The 17063-nt window shown below is 38.1% G+C and overlaps 1 protein-coding gene across 1 annotated transcript in view; it reads left to right on the top strand.

The window, feature by feature from the left end:
• The first annotated feature begins 381 nt into the window (after positions 1 to 381).
• arpc2 (actin related protein 2/3 complex, subunit 2) overlaps positions 382 to 17063 on the top strand; it is a 23134-nt gene continuing 6452 nt past the window's right edge. Inside the window, exons 1-8 of the mRNA XM_062039791.1 lie at positions 382 to 610; positions 2762 to 2796; positions 6348 to 6460; positions 10198 to 10243; positions 10391 to 10577; positions 10681 to 10774; positions 14851 to 14977; positions 15042 to 15142. Coding sequence (XP_061895775.1) covers positions 537 to 610; positions 2762 to 2796; positions 6348 to 6460; positions 10198 to 10243; positions 10391 to 10577; positions 10681 to 10774; positions 14851 to 14977; positions 15042 to 15142 — 777 coding nt within the window. The 5' untranslated portion in view covers positions 382 to 536. The remainder of the gene's footprint in view (positions 611 to 2761; positions 2797 to 6347; positions 6461 to 10197; positions 10244 to 10390; positions 10578 to 10680; positions 10775 to 14850; positions 14978 to 15041; positions 15143 to 17063) is intronic.

Genomic DNA, 17063 nt, shown 5'->3' with positions numbered 1-17063 from the left:
TAAAATTGTACATGGTAATTGTTATATATTGTATATATGTTTTAGACATAATATAATATATCTGTATATATAATATACTGTACACATATTATGTATATATTCGTATATATGTTATATTTTATATCGCTATATTTAGTTTATTTATACCTGCATTGTCCTTTCCATCCTTACACTTTCCATCATTGTAACTGAGCTACTGTGTTGAACAATTTCCCTTGTGGATCATTAAAGTTTGTCTAAGTCTAAGTCTAAGTCTAGTTATGAACAGATAATTGTGTCAATGCATGTTCTAAATAAACTCAAACAAGTGTTGAAATTTGTTTTTTAGGAATTTCTTACAGGCAACGATGTGGACTACTATGTCGTACGGGGTCCAGACTGTAAAATACGCGGAAGTGACAGGCGGAAGAAGCTTCGGCGGAAGCGGTGTGTTCTGACAGGGAGGAAACATTTAGCAAGAATTGACACAAACAAGAGTACCTTCTCCAAATTGTAGCGTTTAGCCCCCATCTTGTTGGACTCCATAATCCACTGCAATGATCCTGTTAGAAATCAATAACCGCATCATAGAGGAGACGCTGTCGTTGAAGTTCGACGGCGCCTCAAACGGGTGAGAAATCATTGTTAACACCTGGCTAGCATTGCTAACTGCGACTAGCTTCCCATTTCAACGTTATATTGCAGCGGTCGTTGGTGTTGCACGGAATTGTTTGCTGGTTCCGATCAAAGCTTACAGAACCCAATAGTCAGTAGAGTAGCATTCTAGTGTGGGGGGAAACAAATAAACCCCGAAATGAGCTAAATGTTAAGCTACGATCGCTTCGCCTGTAACTGGGGTGTGTCTCAACATCAACGGTCTATGTCATGTCAACCCCATTTAATTATACTTCCACTTACCGTCCGTTTGACACAACTAATACATATTAAACACAATATACGTATCTTAATAAATGTATTGTTTCTTTTTTTTAATGGTCAAACGTTTGGCGTTATATACCCTTTGATGTTTGGGTCGTTTTTAATAAGCTTCTGTTTGTCTCCACTATGATTCAGTTCAATCTGTTGTACATCAGTGGTTTGTTGAGGTAAGGGTTGTTAAAAAACAAACAAAAAAAACATGTAAGGCCAATTTGCGTTGCCTGTTAAAAGCACTAAAGAACCAGACATCGCTCGCTAGCTAGCTGGTAGCTTCCGCATTCCAGCAGTCAAGCTGAGTCAAGTCTGCTCAGATGCAGAATTTAGCTCGGGCAAGCTGCAGCAGCATCCACCTTATGAACTAAAACCCTGAAAATAGTCTTGTGCAGGTTAGGCACATTCTTACCCTGTGTAAGTGGAAAGCGCAGTAATCTATATCAGTGTTTTTAGACTTAGACTTAGACAAACCTTAATGATCCACAAGGAAAATTGTTCCACACAGTAGCTCAGTTACAATGATGGAAAGTGTAAGGATGGAAAGGACAATGCAGGTATAAATAAACTAAATATAGCGATATAAATATAACATATACGTAATATTTACATAATATATGTACAGTATGTTATATATACTGATATATTATATTATGTCTATATCATATATACAAAATATAACAATGACCATGTACGCACATGACGACAATATTACAGTATATAAATAGATAGATAGATAGTACTTTATTGGTTCCTTCAGGAGAGTTCCCACAGGAAAATTAAAATTCCAGCAGCAGTGTACAAAATTGAGATCGAATTTAAAAAGTACAAAGTAAATAATAGGGGTATAAATGGAAACAAAATAGAAAAATATTACAATAGAATAAAAATAAAAAGCAACAATGAGAATAAAAATATAACAGTAAAATAAGAATATAACAAGAGAAACTAGACAGTAGTGACCATGTTATGAAAAAGTATTGCACTGTTATTGTTTTGCATCCCCTGTCATCGTATATGTGACAGCTGCAGCATAAAATAGAGAGTAAATCCAGCAGAAAATAGACATTAAAAACAAAGAGAAATAGCTAACATAGAAGGTGTCAAGTAATAGACAGATACCATCTATTGCTGTATGGCGAGTTATTATACAGCTGGATGGAGTGCGGAATGAAGGAGTTCTTGAATCGAACACTGTGGGAACGAAGCTGAAGGAGCCTGTTGGAGTATGAACTCCTCTGTCCCTCAATTGTCTGGTGGAGTGGGTGGGCAGGATTGTCCATGATGGCCAGCAGTTTGTCCAGGGTCCTCCTGTCCCTCACTGACACAAACGCCTCCAACTGCGTGCCAATAGTTTGGCCGGCTTTCCGGATCAGTTTATCAATCTGGTTTGAGTCCCTTTTGCTGGTGCTGCTCCCCCAACAAACCACTGCAAAGTACAGGGCACTGGCCACAACAGACTGATAAAATATCTCCAACAGCTGGCTGCACACATTAAAGGACCTAAGCTTCCTCAGGAAAAAGAGTCTGCTCATGCCCTTCCTGTAAACAGCTTTGCAGTTGTCCTTCCAGTCCAGTCTGCTTTTTTGAGCAAAGGCACATTTTTTGCGTTGAAAAAATCCGGAGGCACACCACCAGCAGAAATCATTAAAAAACAAAACTCAGTTGACAGTGAAAAGTCGTTGTCGCAATTGTTGGATATGACTTTAAACCATAGCCAAGCATGCATCAATATAGTCCAATTTTTTTTACCTGCTTAGTTATGTATATCAGGCAATTATTTAAGTTAAGTTAAAATCAGCTTGTCTCGATTGTTTTGTATAATAACTCAAACCGGATGTCTTCTTTGCAGAACAAAGCCGGAGGCTGTTGAAGTGACGTTTGCGGGTAAGATGTAACTTCTTTTGTTTGAAGGAGACCACTTATGCAAAACCAACTCTTCTTACCTATTCGTACCTGTTCTTGTGAATTTGGGATCTTAGACTTAGACTTAGACAAACTTTATTGATCCACAAGGGAAATTGTTGCACACAGTAGCTCAGTTACAAAGGATATAAAAAATAATGCAGGTATAAAGTAGACTAAAAATGTACCGTAGTAGCAATACAAAATATAACATATATGTAATAATTACATATTATATATACAGTATATGATACATACTGATGTTATATTATTATATTGTATTATATTTTTATATAATATATACAATATATAACAAATCCCAATTATCATGTACAATATTACAGTATATGTAACAGCTGCAGCAAAAAAAAAAGGGCAGCATAAAGTAAAGAGTAGATCCATCAGAAAATATACATTATAAACAAAGAGAGGTAGCTAACATAGAAACGGTCAGGTAATAGACAGATATCATCTATTGCTGTATGGTGAGTGATTATACAGCTGGATGGGAGTGCGGAATGAAGGAGTTCTTGAATCGAACACTGGGGGAACGAAGCTGAAGGAGCCTGTTGGAGTATGATCTCCGCTGTCCCTCAATTGTCTGATGGAGTGGGTGGGCAGGATTGTCCATGATGGCGAGCAGTTTGTCCAGTGTCCTCCTGTCCCTCACTGACACATCTGCATAAGTCCTGAATATTTGAAATCAAACTATGGGGGCATGGCGGAGATACCCATAAAACAAGCTTGCCTTCCTTCACACTTCCTCCAATCGTGCTGTTTGGAATTTGCCAAATTTGTGACGTTTTCCCCAAGTGTGACCTCAGCGGATATGTCATGTAGAAATTTACATGAATTGCTGAGTCCGCCATTGTAGTCCGAGGCCGTAGTCAGTAAGCTCCTTCTTTTTCTCTGTCCTCTTGTTGTGGGGCAGACTGGCTCGTACATGCACACGCATCCTCCGCTGTCGCCATTTGTAATACAAAGTAGCCTAGTGTTTTAACTTATATTTTTCATTAGACTCCATATGGAAACACTAAAAACTACAACATGGTGGACGGGGAGAGGACGCAGTCGGAGTGTAGGCACATAAATAAGACCCGCCCACAAAACGGCGCATCCTGAAGAAACGGTCAATAAGCGGCTTGAAGATTGTCTGTAAAACATAATCTATGCAACATTTTGACCAAAGAATCAACATTACATGTTATGAAGACCACAAGGAAGTGTTTTAAATGCAGAAAACAAACATAATATGACATCTTTAAGTAGTTAAAATCAAACCCTTAAAGAAAATATTCATTAATTATTGTTGATCACATTTAATGCAGGGGTGTCCAAATTCAAAGGAGGCGGGCGCCCTTTTGATAGTTTTAATTTTGTAAGAAAAAAGGAAGGCTAAAACTGATCCAGTGTTGATATTGGTATTTTTACCATTATAATTGGATTGTCAATTACTTTTAACTATCCTAAATAAGTAAACTAACATGGAAATAAGATGGACTCTCAATCTGTGTTTAGCAAAATGTGCACTTCATTAAATAATGAACAGCTTTTGGAAAAAGTGGATCGGGTGTTATCACTTTCCAACAAATTTGGCATACTGGCTCGATTTTTCATGTTGATAGACTAATTTTGTTCATTCGTTTTTGAAGCTGAAATATTGTCCTTGTTGGTAATCATCTTTTTTTCCTCCTAATTTTTATTACCTTGCAGTGCTTTTCACGAGCAATTAGCGAGGCTCTGTCGCTTTCCGAAGCTGGCAATCCCGCCTCCACTCATAGAGACAAAGATTATGGATGACTGACAAAAGGGTTCACTGCGTTCATTTATTTTTGCTGTTAAACGCGCTCAAACTGTACATGGACTTCTGACTAAATGCCTCGGCATTCAGGCAACCCATATTTTGCATACGTTTAAAAATATAAAGAATGATAAAACTTTGCGTAATTGGAGTTAGAAATGTGCATAGCCCACCATACCTCAACTCACGTCACACCCTTTCCTCACTTTGACTTCACAAAAGGTCAGGTTGAATTGTTAACCTAATATTTATTACAAATAATGGTTATCAACATACTTGCTACCTCCCCAAATTTTCCGGGAGACTCCTGAATTTCAGGGCCTCTCCTGAAAATCTCCCGGGACAACCATTCTCCCGAATTTCTCCTGATTTCCAGCCGAACTTAAGGCACGCCCCCTCCAGGTCCGTGCGGATTTGAGTGAGGACCGCCTGTCGTCACATCCGCTTGGCCAACCAAAAAGTAACCACAGAACACTATAGTGTTCTGTGGTTACTTTTTGGTTGGCCAACGGTTTACGTTGTATTGCGCACCCCGACGGCAAGTGTGGGAGTCAGTTCTGAAGTATGAAGTAAAGAGACGTAACTTCGTCACCTCGCCTGGTTATTGACTCCAACCCAGAATATTACACTGCCCATACCTATGCTCCTTCAAAGGTTGTGCTACTGGCTGCAAAGCATTGCACTTTCAAATACAACAATGAGTAGAGGAGTGTTATGTGTGTATATGTGTAAATAAATGAACACTGAAATTCAAGTTTTTATTTTATTTATGTATATATATATATATATATATATATATATATATATATATATATATATATATATATATATATATATATATATATATATATATATATATATATATATATATATATATATATATATATATATATATGTAGCTAGAATTCACTGAAAGTCAAGTATTTATTTTATTTATATATGTATATATATATAAGAAATACTTGAATTTCTAGCTATAAATTTACTCCTCCCCCCTTAACCCCGCCCCCGACCCCGCCCACTTCAATACCACCTCCCCCCAAAAAAAATCTCCGGATTTGGAGGTCTCAAGGTTGGCAAGTATGGTTATCAAATACATGAAAATATTGTCATGATGATAAAACAAAACTGTCAAACGTAGTTTTTTATGTGTTCTGTCAGGACTCTCTAATGGTGTTTCTAATATTTTCTACACCACCCATATGTTGACGAGCACATACAATATAATTAGAAATATTTGATGGACAAACCATATCCATTAGCGAACGTCAAGCTACATTTACACAGTCCCCTTATAATGTGTTAATGAGTGGGGGAAACAGGTAGCGCCAATTGTATTTGTAGTTGTTTGCAAATGTATAGAAAACACTTGTTTTTTTGACTATGCCTGTTGTCTTTTATGTCTTTGATACACAATGAATTACCACATAGATGCTTGCCAAGATATTGTCAAAGAGGTACTAAATTAACAATGACTTAGCGGTAGAAAAATGGATGGATGGATTATTGGGGTTGTAGTTTGCAGTAGTGTTGACTGACCTGAAAACCGTTGTTGAGTTACTTGAAAGTCAAAATGTTTGACACAGCTCTGAGTAGGATGTCATGCAGTTCTATTCTACAGCACTGAAACCATACCTGCAACAATTCACAGTTAAAGTAATACATGTGGTCAAAATAATCAGTGTATCATTTACAGCACACAATTTGCTCTTGTTTTTTTTTTTCTCTGTAGACTTTGATGGTGTCTTATACCACATCTCCAATCCTAATGGAGATAAGACCAAAGTGATGGTCAGCATCTCCCTGAAGTTCTACAAGGAGCTACAGGAGCATGGGGCCGACGAGGTACCACACACATACGCACAAGCATGTGTACACGCGCAGTGTTCGATTACACATTCCTACTTTCAGCTTTGATGTATGCACAGTTGATAAAGCATAAAAAAACCCAGTAGAATTAGGTCTGCAGTACTCTTAACGCCATGTAAGGGAAAAAAAGCAGCTGCTGAGGTCTCTAGTAGAAACAGGAAGTGCATTTGAGACACGCTCGCCACAGGCAAGGAAGTGCTGACTGAGTTGCAGCCGCTGTATTAACGCTTTGGCAGACGTTTAGGCACCTTTTTGCTTCCTCAGGAAAATATGAGAAGTAAATAATGTCTTAAAAACTGACCTATTAAATTCAGGTTTATTGGTGCATTGCTGCCATTCCTGATTATATTTTGGTTATTAGTACTGAGGCTCCTACAGGTATTTCCAAAATGACAGGTAACCATTACAGACCTTTCAGGTCTGACCCCTTCAATTAGCTCCAAAAGATATCCCCTCCCCCACCCTGTTATTTTGTTTTGGTATGGCAACATTGTTTGACTGACGCTTTTTTCCCCTTGTTTAAATGATAAATAAATGGGTTATACTTGTATAGCGCTTTTCTACCTTCAAGGTACTCAAAGCGCTTTGACAGTATTTCCACATTTACCCATTCACACACACATTCACACACTGATGGCGGGAGCTGCCATGCAAGGCGCTAACCAGCAGCCATCAGAGGCAAAGGGTGAAGTGTCTTGCCTAAGGACACAACGGACGTGACTAGGAAGGTAGAAGGTGGGAATTGAACCCCAGTAACCAGCAACACTCCGATTGCTGGCACAGCCACTCTACCAACTTCGCCACGCCGTCCCTAGACGCTGGGAAATTCCTACAGGCTCATAGAAATTATTGCACTGTCGGCAATCTTAGAAAATAAAAGAAAGCACAAGATTTTGGACCAAATAAAAGTATCTGAAAAATGAAGAACAAGTCAATATTCATCTGCAATATTTTTTTCATACACTTTTCACTCCTATTTTCTGGTTCTTTTTGGAAAACTAATTTCACTGTAAAAAAAAAAAAAAAAAAGCCAAAACGTTACTTACGGTTTTAAAAGGGAACTGCACTTTTGAGGGGAATTTTGCCTCTTAATTCACAACCCTTATGTGAGACAAGCGTACCTATTTTATTTTTTAATTTTTATATATTCTAACTTGTAAATAACAGTTAGCAAAAATCAGCTAACAATGGAGGTAATAGAGTTTTCTTTATTCCACCTATAAAGCGCTCTAAAACACATCATCATGTTATATACACGCTGTAAGAATGTATGTAATTTAGCAATAGGCACATTCATAATTACATGTAATAATTACGTATTTAGCTCATTTTAATCATACGTTGGCGTATTAATTTCAGAAACGCATCACGTTTGCAACTACTACTCATGGCAGGCTTCATGAGAGTCAACAATGATTACTTTGGGACAAATGATGACCGGAATCTTATATTTTTGAGCCTGAATATCAGGAGGATGAACCAATTTTTTTTTTTTTAGAGGTCGTTTTAGAAGCTGATTGATAAGTAAATCCAGCAAGTCGCACTATTGCTAAGTGCTAAACCATAAATACAAACCACAAACATAATAAAACAAACACTTACCTTACAATGTTTGCTCTCACTGGAATGACGACTGAAGGGAGGTTTATACTTCCTGTTTAGATGAAGAATTATTCATAATCCTCACGCAGGTTGTTTTTTGTCCTGTCCAGCTTCTCAGGCAAATCATATAGTTGAAGTAGATGCCCATATCGGCTGTACAAATTTACTTTACAAAAGAGAAGTGTGGGATACTTCTCTTGTTGCCTTATTTGTATTTGACTTTATTAAATGTATTTATATTATCATTTGGTGCAGCCGGGCCGGAGCAGGAGGGGATAGAAAGAGAAAAAAAGAGGACAGAGGGGGAAATTGTGGAGACGAGGGGGATAAGACAGAGAGACAAAAACAACAGCAGCAAACACAACAATAATAACAACAACAACAACAACAATAGCGCAACATCAGCAAATACGATATGTACAAATATGATTGTAAAAGTGATAGCAAAGAAGCAGTTAGTGAAATAAATAATAATACAGAAATGACAATGAGCATTATTACACTACAAATGGAGCAATACAAATACCAATAGAAATAGCACTATTGATAATGAATAATACCAGTAATTTACCTCTATTATCAACAATACAGTTGTTCAAATGCAACAATACATATACGTAATGATAACTAGAGATACAAAAGAAAGCAGAAAAATGGAGTGGAAGAAAGAGAAGCCAGCTATAATAACCTTGTAGATTGTTATAGTAACAATAGGTTCAGCTTTGTCAGTGTTCCATGTGTTTACCTTAGGGTAAATCCAGCAAGTCGCACTATTGCTAAGTGCTAAACCATAAATACAAACCACAAACATAATAAAACAATCACTTACCTTACAATGTTTGCTCTCACTGGAATGACGACTGAAGGGAGGTTTATACTTCCTGTTTAGATGAAGAATTATTCATAATCCTCACGCAGGTTAAATAAAACAAAAAACGAAACAAGCGTCTTTTCGTGTCTTCTAGCCATTAACAGGTCAAAGTTGAATGTCAAAGTTTACCAACTTTTTGATTTATGGCCACAAGTACAAAGTTTCGTTGTACTTGTGCAATGACAATAAAGACCTATCCTATCCTATCCTATCCTATCCTATCCTATCCTATCCTATCCTATCCTAACCTTCTTCTATACAAGTGTGATGCATGATTTATAATTTAGAATCTACTTTTTCCAACTCAGCTGATGCAGCAGCTCACCGGCTCATTATGACAATAGCCGCAGTAGCTAGTTTGCTCTCTGTGATCACAGCACCGTAAAAAGTACTTTCTGGGCGTTAGCGCTTATAAAAAAAATATTGCTAATACTTGGTTAATAGTCAGTTCACGAGATGTAAATGAAGTATTGTTGGTGGTTTTTGGATGATTTTTAGAAGGCTTATTGGACACAATGGACACAACATAGCCACCTCTAACTTGAATTCATAAAAAAATAAAAACATCTGTTCTTGTCTTTCATAGGGATTGTGAATGACAGGAAAACATCCAAAAAAATGTGCAGTTCCCCTTTAAGGTCAAAATGTAATTTCACAATAAAAGTAGGTTCTAGTGCAATGTTCATAACAGTTAAATGACCAGCTGTAAAAATAAAAGAGAATGTGATTTATGTTCAAATATGTTCCAATTTGTACTTTTGATGTTGTTTAGTGAAGGCACAGACAATAAAATGGCATAGTAATTTATTTTTGGATTAGAAATAGTAGAGTGGTCAAAAACCACAGAAGAAGAAGTTGTCAGCAGTGCTGCAAATGAGATGTGATACAACAGTCATCCTGACCTGTTACAGAACCCCCCCTCCCCCGTGCTTAAATGCACAAAACAAAATAAATGTGTCCTAGCTCATTCATTATTTACTGTATCGTCAGTGTACATTTAACACTTAACCGACTGTGACAGCATGTGGTCAAATCGTTTATATATTATCTAAAGAGCAGAGGTGTCAAAATGTAGCCCTGTGGGATACCAATTGTGGTTTGTAATTGCGTTGATAATTCAGTGCTTATATTAACATTTTGCGTCTTTCAGATTCGAATTTTGGACCATATTTTCTGTAAAAGTTTTAGGCTCTGAGCGTCTGCAATTAATTATCTGAAATGCACCTGTTTTTGTTTTCAGCTGCTGAAGAGAGTGTATGGGAGTTTCCTGGTTTCAACAGAGGCCGGTATGTTTGTTATTGTTAGCGTCATGTTAATTCATGGAGACTTTCTGAGTTATGCCTCACTCAACCTGTCACTGTTTTTGCTACAAAAAAAATATGTTTGATCTAAATTGACAGCAACTGAATAAGTTCTGCTGTGATTGCTTGCAGGCTACAACGTGTCACTCCTGTATGACCTGGATGCTCTACCAGGCAACAAAGATGAGGTTGTTCACCAAGCAGGGATGCTGAAGAGGAACTGTTTTGCCTCCGTTTTTGAAAAGTACTTCAAGTTCCAGGAGGAGGGCAAAGAAGGCGAGAGGAGGGCCGTGGTCCACTACAGAGATGACGAGTCCATGTACGTGCAAGAGTGGAATTGGGTTCTCCTTTTAGTGCCCTGGGTTCCTCGAAGACTATTTGAAAAGTTAAAGAAATTTTAATAATGATTTTGTTCCCCTTAGGTATGTGGAGGCCAAGAAAGACCGGGTGACAGTGGTGTTCAGCACAGTCTTTAAAGATGACGATGACGTCATCATCGGCAAAGTCTTCATGCAGGTTTGTGAAAAACAAAGTTACGTCTTGCTTGCTATTAGCTAATACTAGAGAGTGAGACACCGGATGTTTAGGGCGGATCTTACGAGGTTCGCTCTGGCATTCGCTACGCCAACTAGCGAAGCGGAGGTTCGAAACCTGAATTTCTGCTCGCATCGCTAAGCATAACAATTTAGCTGAGAGACAGTAGTGCAGACTCTCACGTTTTTAACCCTATCCGCTTGGCATCCATTGCACTGGTCACCCAGGGGCCGGGGGGGTCCCCCACATCTGCGGCCCCTTCCAAGGTTTCTCGTTGTTCCCATTGGGTTGAGTTTTTTTCTTGCCCTGATGTGGGATCTGAGCCGAGGATGCTGTTGTGGCTTGTGCAGCCCTTTGAGACATTTGTGATTAAGGGCTATATAAGTAAGCTTTGATTGAATGATTGATTGACAGACAGCTGGTATCCCAAACAACTTGTAAGCTAGGAAACTAGTAAGCTGAGGCACCACTTTATATCCAGACTTTTTTTGTATGGTCTTGCACGGTTGTACATTGCAAGCGTTTTATTCGCATTTGCGACTACCAATAGCTTGTGCGAGTAAAAAGAAAAGAAAAGAGAGGAGCATGTGTGCAAATACAGATTTAACCTTTACATTTGCATCATTTTACTTCTAAAATTAATGAATACACAGTTGATCAAACTAGGGTAAATTTTTGCGCATCTGTGTCCTGGGTTCGATCCTGTGCTCGGGATCTTTCTGTGTGGAGTTTGCATGTTCTCCCCATGACATGCACCTGGGAATAAGTTGATTGGCAACACTAAATTGGCCCTAGTGTGTGAATGTGAGTGTGAATGTTGTCTGTCTATCTGTGTTGGCCCTGCGATGAGGTGGAATCCAATGGAATACGATTTAAAACGACAACTTTTTTCATAAAGCTTTTTTCCACAGGGTCAAACACAGTCAAAACGTTGTCCTCTCAGAAAATTATACATTTAAGAGGGTCTGATGAGTTTTTATGGTCCATTTCAGCTATAAATAACAATACATAAAGAATAAATGTAAGCATTTAGCTCACGGCGACAGCATGAACACATCAGATTTAGCTTGTAAGCATTAGCATTTGGTTCACTCGGGTTAAGACTGAAAACTACATCAACAGCGTGTCACCGACTACTGTTACAGCGTGTAACACAGTAAATGGTGAATATTTGATATGAATTTGATCTGATCTTCGTACGACTCTTTTACTCCCATCCTATTTCACACTTATTCTCAAACAACGAAGTCGCCGAGTCCCAGTGAGCAGCAAGATTTGCTACTTCGCAGTCGGCTGACTACTGATTATTTTTCTGTGAATACGTTACAGCAATCAACTGCAAACTATAGTTTAAACACTATGGCTGATTAAAAACACTGTAAGATTGTTCCTCGAATCAGCACACAGATTAAAGGGATCATATTAGGGCTGGGCGATATGGCCTTTTTTTAATATCTCGATATTTTTAGGCCATGTCACGATACATGATATATATCTCAATATTTTGCCTTAGTCTTGAATAAACACTTGATGCATATAATCACAGCAGTATGATGATTCTATGTGTCTACATTAAAACATTCTTGTTCATACTGCATTAATATATGCTCATTTTAAGCTTTCATGCAGAGAGGGAAATCACAACTAAGTCTATTGACCAAAACTGTATTTATTAAACAGTTATTAAGCAGTGGCACAAACATTCATGTCATTTCAAAACAAAGTGCAAGATTGTCAGAGACATTTTAAAACAAGCTATGAGTGCACTTTTGTGCATGATGTCACTAAGATGACATATCAAAACAACACTAAATTAAAGTGCACTTTTTGTACAGAACGCCACTACAATAGTTTAAAACAAATAAAATGCACTTTTGTGCATGATGTCACACAAGATATTTCAATAACTGTCAAATAAAAATGAGCTGCATAATAGGAAATGAAATAGTGTATGTCCTTCGCTATGTGGTAGGTTACTGCGGACATTATCTTGATGTGGAAATGGTTGCTCGGCATTTTGTTGGTGTGGCACCGAACGGAGATGTTGACATGCGGTGTTTCAAACACACTTCATTCTCTAGCGGGTGACTTTTCAAATTATGCTACATATTAGCAGTAATGCTACTTTTTGTAGCAAGGCTTTTGCCCCACACTTGACAAATTACGGTTGTCTGTTCGACATATTCCCGCTTGAAGCCAAACCACCGCCAGACGATGGACTTTTTCTTGGGAATTAATTCTGCCTTCATTTGTTACCAGATTCGCACCTTCTTTCTCTCGTATTACCACTAGCACCACAGCTAACGTTACCCATGCCGCTACCTCTCTGCTCCGCGAGGGCGTATACGTATGTAAGAAGGTGCGCTTGTTTTATGTCTCTGTGAGAAGGAGAGACAAGAAAGAGTGAGAGACGCCTGTAGTGTAATGCCCGCAGCTAAAAGCAACTGCGTGAGAACGTATACTCGAATATCACGATATAGTCATTTTCTATATCGCACAGAGACAAACCCGCGATATATCGATTGCCGTATTTTTCGGAGTATAAGTCGCACCTGCCGAAAATGCATAATAAAGAAGGAAAAAAACATATATAAGTCGCACTGGAGTATAAGTCGCATTTTTGGGGGAAATTTATTTGATAAAACCCAACACCAAGAATAGACATTTGAAAGGCAATTTAAAATAAATAAAGAATAGTGAACAACAGGCTGAATAAGTGTACGTTATATGACGCATAAATAACCAACTGAGAACGTGCCTGGTATGTTAAAGTAACATATTATGGTAAGAGTCATTCAAATAACTATAACATATAGAACATGCTATACGTTTACCAAACAATCTGTCACTCCTAATCGCTAAATCCCATGAAATCTTATACGTCTAGTCTCTTACGTGAATGAGCTAAATAATATTATTTGATATTTTACGGTAATGTGTTAATTATTTCACACATAAGTCGCTCCTGAGTATTAGTCGCACCCCAGGCCAAACTATGAAAAAAACTGCGACTTATAGTCCGAAAAATACGGTATATCGATACATCGCCCAGCCCTAGATGATATAACGTTTTTTTTTACATTTACAACACTTTTCTGGTCAAAATTTAGCATGAATTATGTTTTACAGACTGCCTTCAAGTCACTTTCTTACTGTCTTCAGGATGCGCCGTTATGTGGGCGGTCTTATTTACGCCCCTCCACTTCCAGTCAGCCATGTTGTAGTTTTTAGCCCTTCCGTATGGAGTCTACTGACAGATATACGTTGAAACTATACGCTGCTTTGTATTAGAAATGGCAACTGCAAAGGATGCATGTGCAAGTAAGAGCCACTCTGCCCCACAACAAGAGGATAGGGAAAAAAAACTCAACATTGGACTACAATAGCAGACTTGCGCAAAGATCTTCGGGTAAATTTCTGCCAAATATGGATAATCCACCGGCGTCACAGGTCAAAAAACATCCCAGGACAGAGCATATTCCAAACGCCTAGTTAAAGAAAGTATGAAAGAAAGCAAGATAATTTTGTGAAAACCTCCGCGATGCCTCCGAGGTTTCATTAAAACATTTTGGGGTTCCCAGCACTGCCCGCACCTGAAAGGTTCCTGCAGGAAATTTCCAATGTAACTTAAGAACCAATTTAGTTCCAGATGGTCAAAACCCAGGAAAATATTTTATTTACCAGGGTGAACTGCAAGGTTCTCGTTAAAGAGGCGCTGGAAATGGCCTACTATGTGCTAACAAACTGAGGACTGAAATTGGCCTCTGGGTTGCCTTAACCGTTATAGTCCATACAATATGTTCCATCCTTTCGCACACAAAATATTTTATATGTATTTAATTACTCAAGCTCAAATTTCATCTACTTGGGGACATACGTGATTGCAGAGAATGAAAGGGAAGTTGCGGTGTTTGGACAAAGTTGTGAGGCCGAGCACATTTGGGCAGATTTGATCACAACATTACAAATCGTTGGAGCGTTTATGTAGATGACTGCAATGTTAAAAAAACGTAAACTGTAATCCTTAAACTGTCTTGTAACATGACCTCTCAATGTAGGAGTTCAAAGAGGGTCGGCGAGCCAGCCACACAGCCCCCCAGGTGCTGTTTAGCCACAGGGAGCCGCCTCTGGAACTCAAGGACACGGACGCGGCTATTGGGGACAACATCGGATACATCACCTTTGGTTGGTTCATTTGACACGACAAGTTTTCAACTCATTTTCCGACATAACGTTGTGTTGCTTTTAGTCCTCTTTCCACGTCACACCAACGCCAATGCCAGAGACAACACCATCAACCTCATCCACACTTTCAGGGACTACCTGCATTACCACATAAAGTGCTCCAAGGTACGTTTCATTTTGATTTGTCAGTTTAGCTGCTGTTGTGTCATCTGATAAGATTTTGAGTTTGTTTCGCAATGCATTTCAAGACTACACCTGTTGTCATAAAGGCGTAAATTCAGCTTTAATAACAGGCTTTTAAAAAGTCACTGTAATTGAACGTTCCATCCTCCATTCTCCTCAAAAGAAGGCAGTCATCACTCAGGTTTTTAGAGCTAACAATGGGCGTTTGAATACACATTACTCCAACTTCCTTAATGGACCTCGCTGCATTGTAAACGCTGCTCGAAGGTATTTTTTGAGCCACTTCGATGTCAGACATTTATATTTGACTTGTGTGACATCATCTGTGCCGCTGCTAGGTAATGAAGTAGGATGTTTTCAGAACAGACAGACAGGAGTCAGTGTGGGCGGATGTACAGATTTATGGACGGACGGCTGTGTCTTGAGAAGACAGACAATAGAATGTTTGTATCTTTCCCTGCGCTGCATTACGTGAAGAAACTGACTTGGTTGTTAATGGCGCCCATAAGGGGAAAATGGTGGTTTTGTAGCAATAAATTATGTTTAACATTTTGTGTATGCGTGCGTACGTACGTGCGCATATGTATATGTGTATGTGTTAATTAGGGATGTCACGGTATGACATTTTCTTATCATGGTTATTGTGACCAAAATTATCACAGTTATATTAATACTGACATTTTTTTAACCAAGTTTTATTTTAAAAAACACAACACATTCAAAATGATTTCCTTTGTAGAAGAAACATTATTGTAGATCAAACACTGTTTCATGTACCTCAAGTAGAAATGTAATGTGCATATGAAAGCAACAAAAGCAGTATAAAGAAAGTAATATGGCAGGAAAAAATAACAACAAATAATTAAAACCAATGTAAGAATTTTTAAAGATGGCACCTGATGGCCATAAGATGTAACTGCACTTTTTGTAGAAAAAAATAGTGTTCATATATGAGATCTAGTTTTATACATAGGGCTGCCAATTATGGCCAAAATAAAAATTAAGATGATTTTTGTCAATCTTGAAATCATGATTACTGATTGTTAGGTAAAGCAGTGTTGGGGTGAGATGTGAACGCAATACCATCATGTCACTTGTAATGTCTAATATAGATAAACATTATCCATATATCTAAAGACAAGTATTTGTTTCTTTTTTTATTCATTATTAGTATCAACATGTCAGCTTTTTGTCATTACATGATGCCTTTATCTCTATTTTTACATTTTGATAGAGGGAGGTATTTTTTTAAAAGTTATGTACATTTACATATACATGCATGTATGTATATGAATGTGTATATATTTGTGTGTATATATATATATATTGTATATGATATACGTGTGTGTGTGTGTGTGTGTGTGTGTGTGTGTGTGTGTGTGTATTTATATAATATATGTTTATACATATATATCAGAGGTGTGGACTCGAGTCACATGACTTGGACTCGAGTCAGACTCGAGTCATGAATTTGATGACTTTAGACTCGACTTGACAAAATGTAAAGAGACTTGCAACTCGACTTAGACTTTAACATCAATGACTTGTGACTTCACTTGGACTTGAGCCTTTTGACTTGACATGACTTGCTACTTTCTCCAAAACCCAAAGCTTAAAAAGTTATTTGGGAGCGCTCCGTATCTTTCATTTTGTACGTGTCTGTGTGTCTATCAGTGTGTGTGCTGCTTGTCAGCTGGTGTGCTCTCAGTACAACAGCCAATCAAATTAGATCTACGTTGTTTTCATCACACAGCTCTCATCCAATCAAATTGCAGGACAACCACCGAACATGAGTTGTCAAACAACGCGGCAGAGAGAAACAATTATACCAAAGTTGGTTTCGTTCGGGTATAAAAACTACGACTTGGTCAACAAAAAACGAATTGCGTATGCAAATCACGCA

This window comes from Entelurus aequoreus, linkage group LG01 (genome assembly GCF_033978785.1).
Source record: "Entelurus aequoreus isolate RoL-2023_Sb linkage group LG01, RoL_Eaeq_v1.1, whole genome shotgun sequence".
In the NCBI taxonomy this organism is placed as follows: domain Eukaryota; kingdom Metazoa; phylum Chordata; class Actinopteri; order Syngnathiformes; family Syngnathidae; genus Entelurus; species Entelurus aequoreus.
The sequence above is the reverse complement of the archived record's forward strand: the minus strand, read 5'-3'. Positions and strand labels throughout refer to the sequence as shown.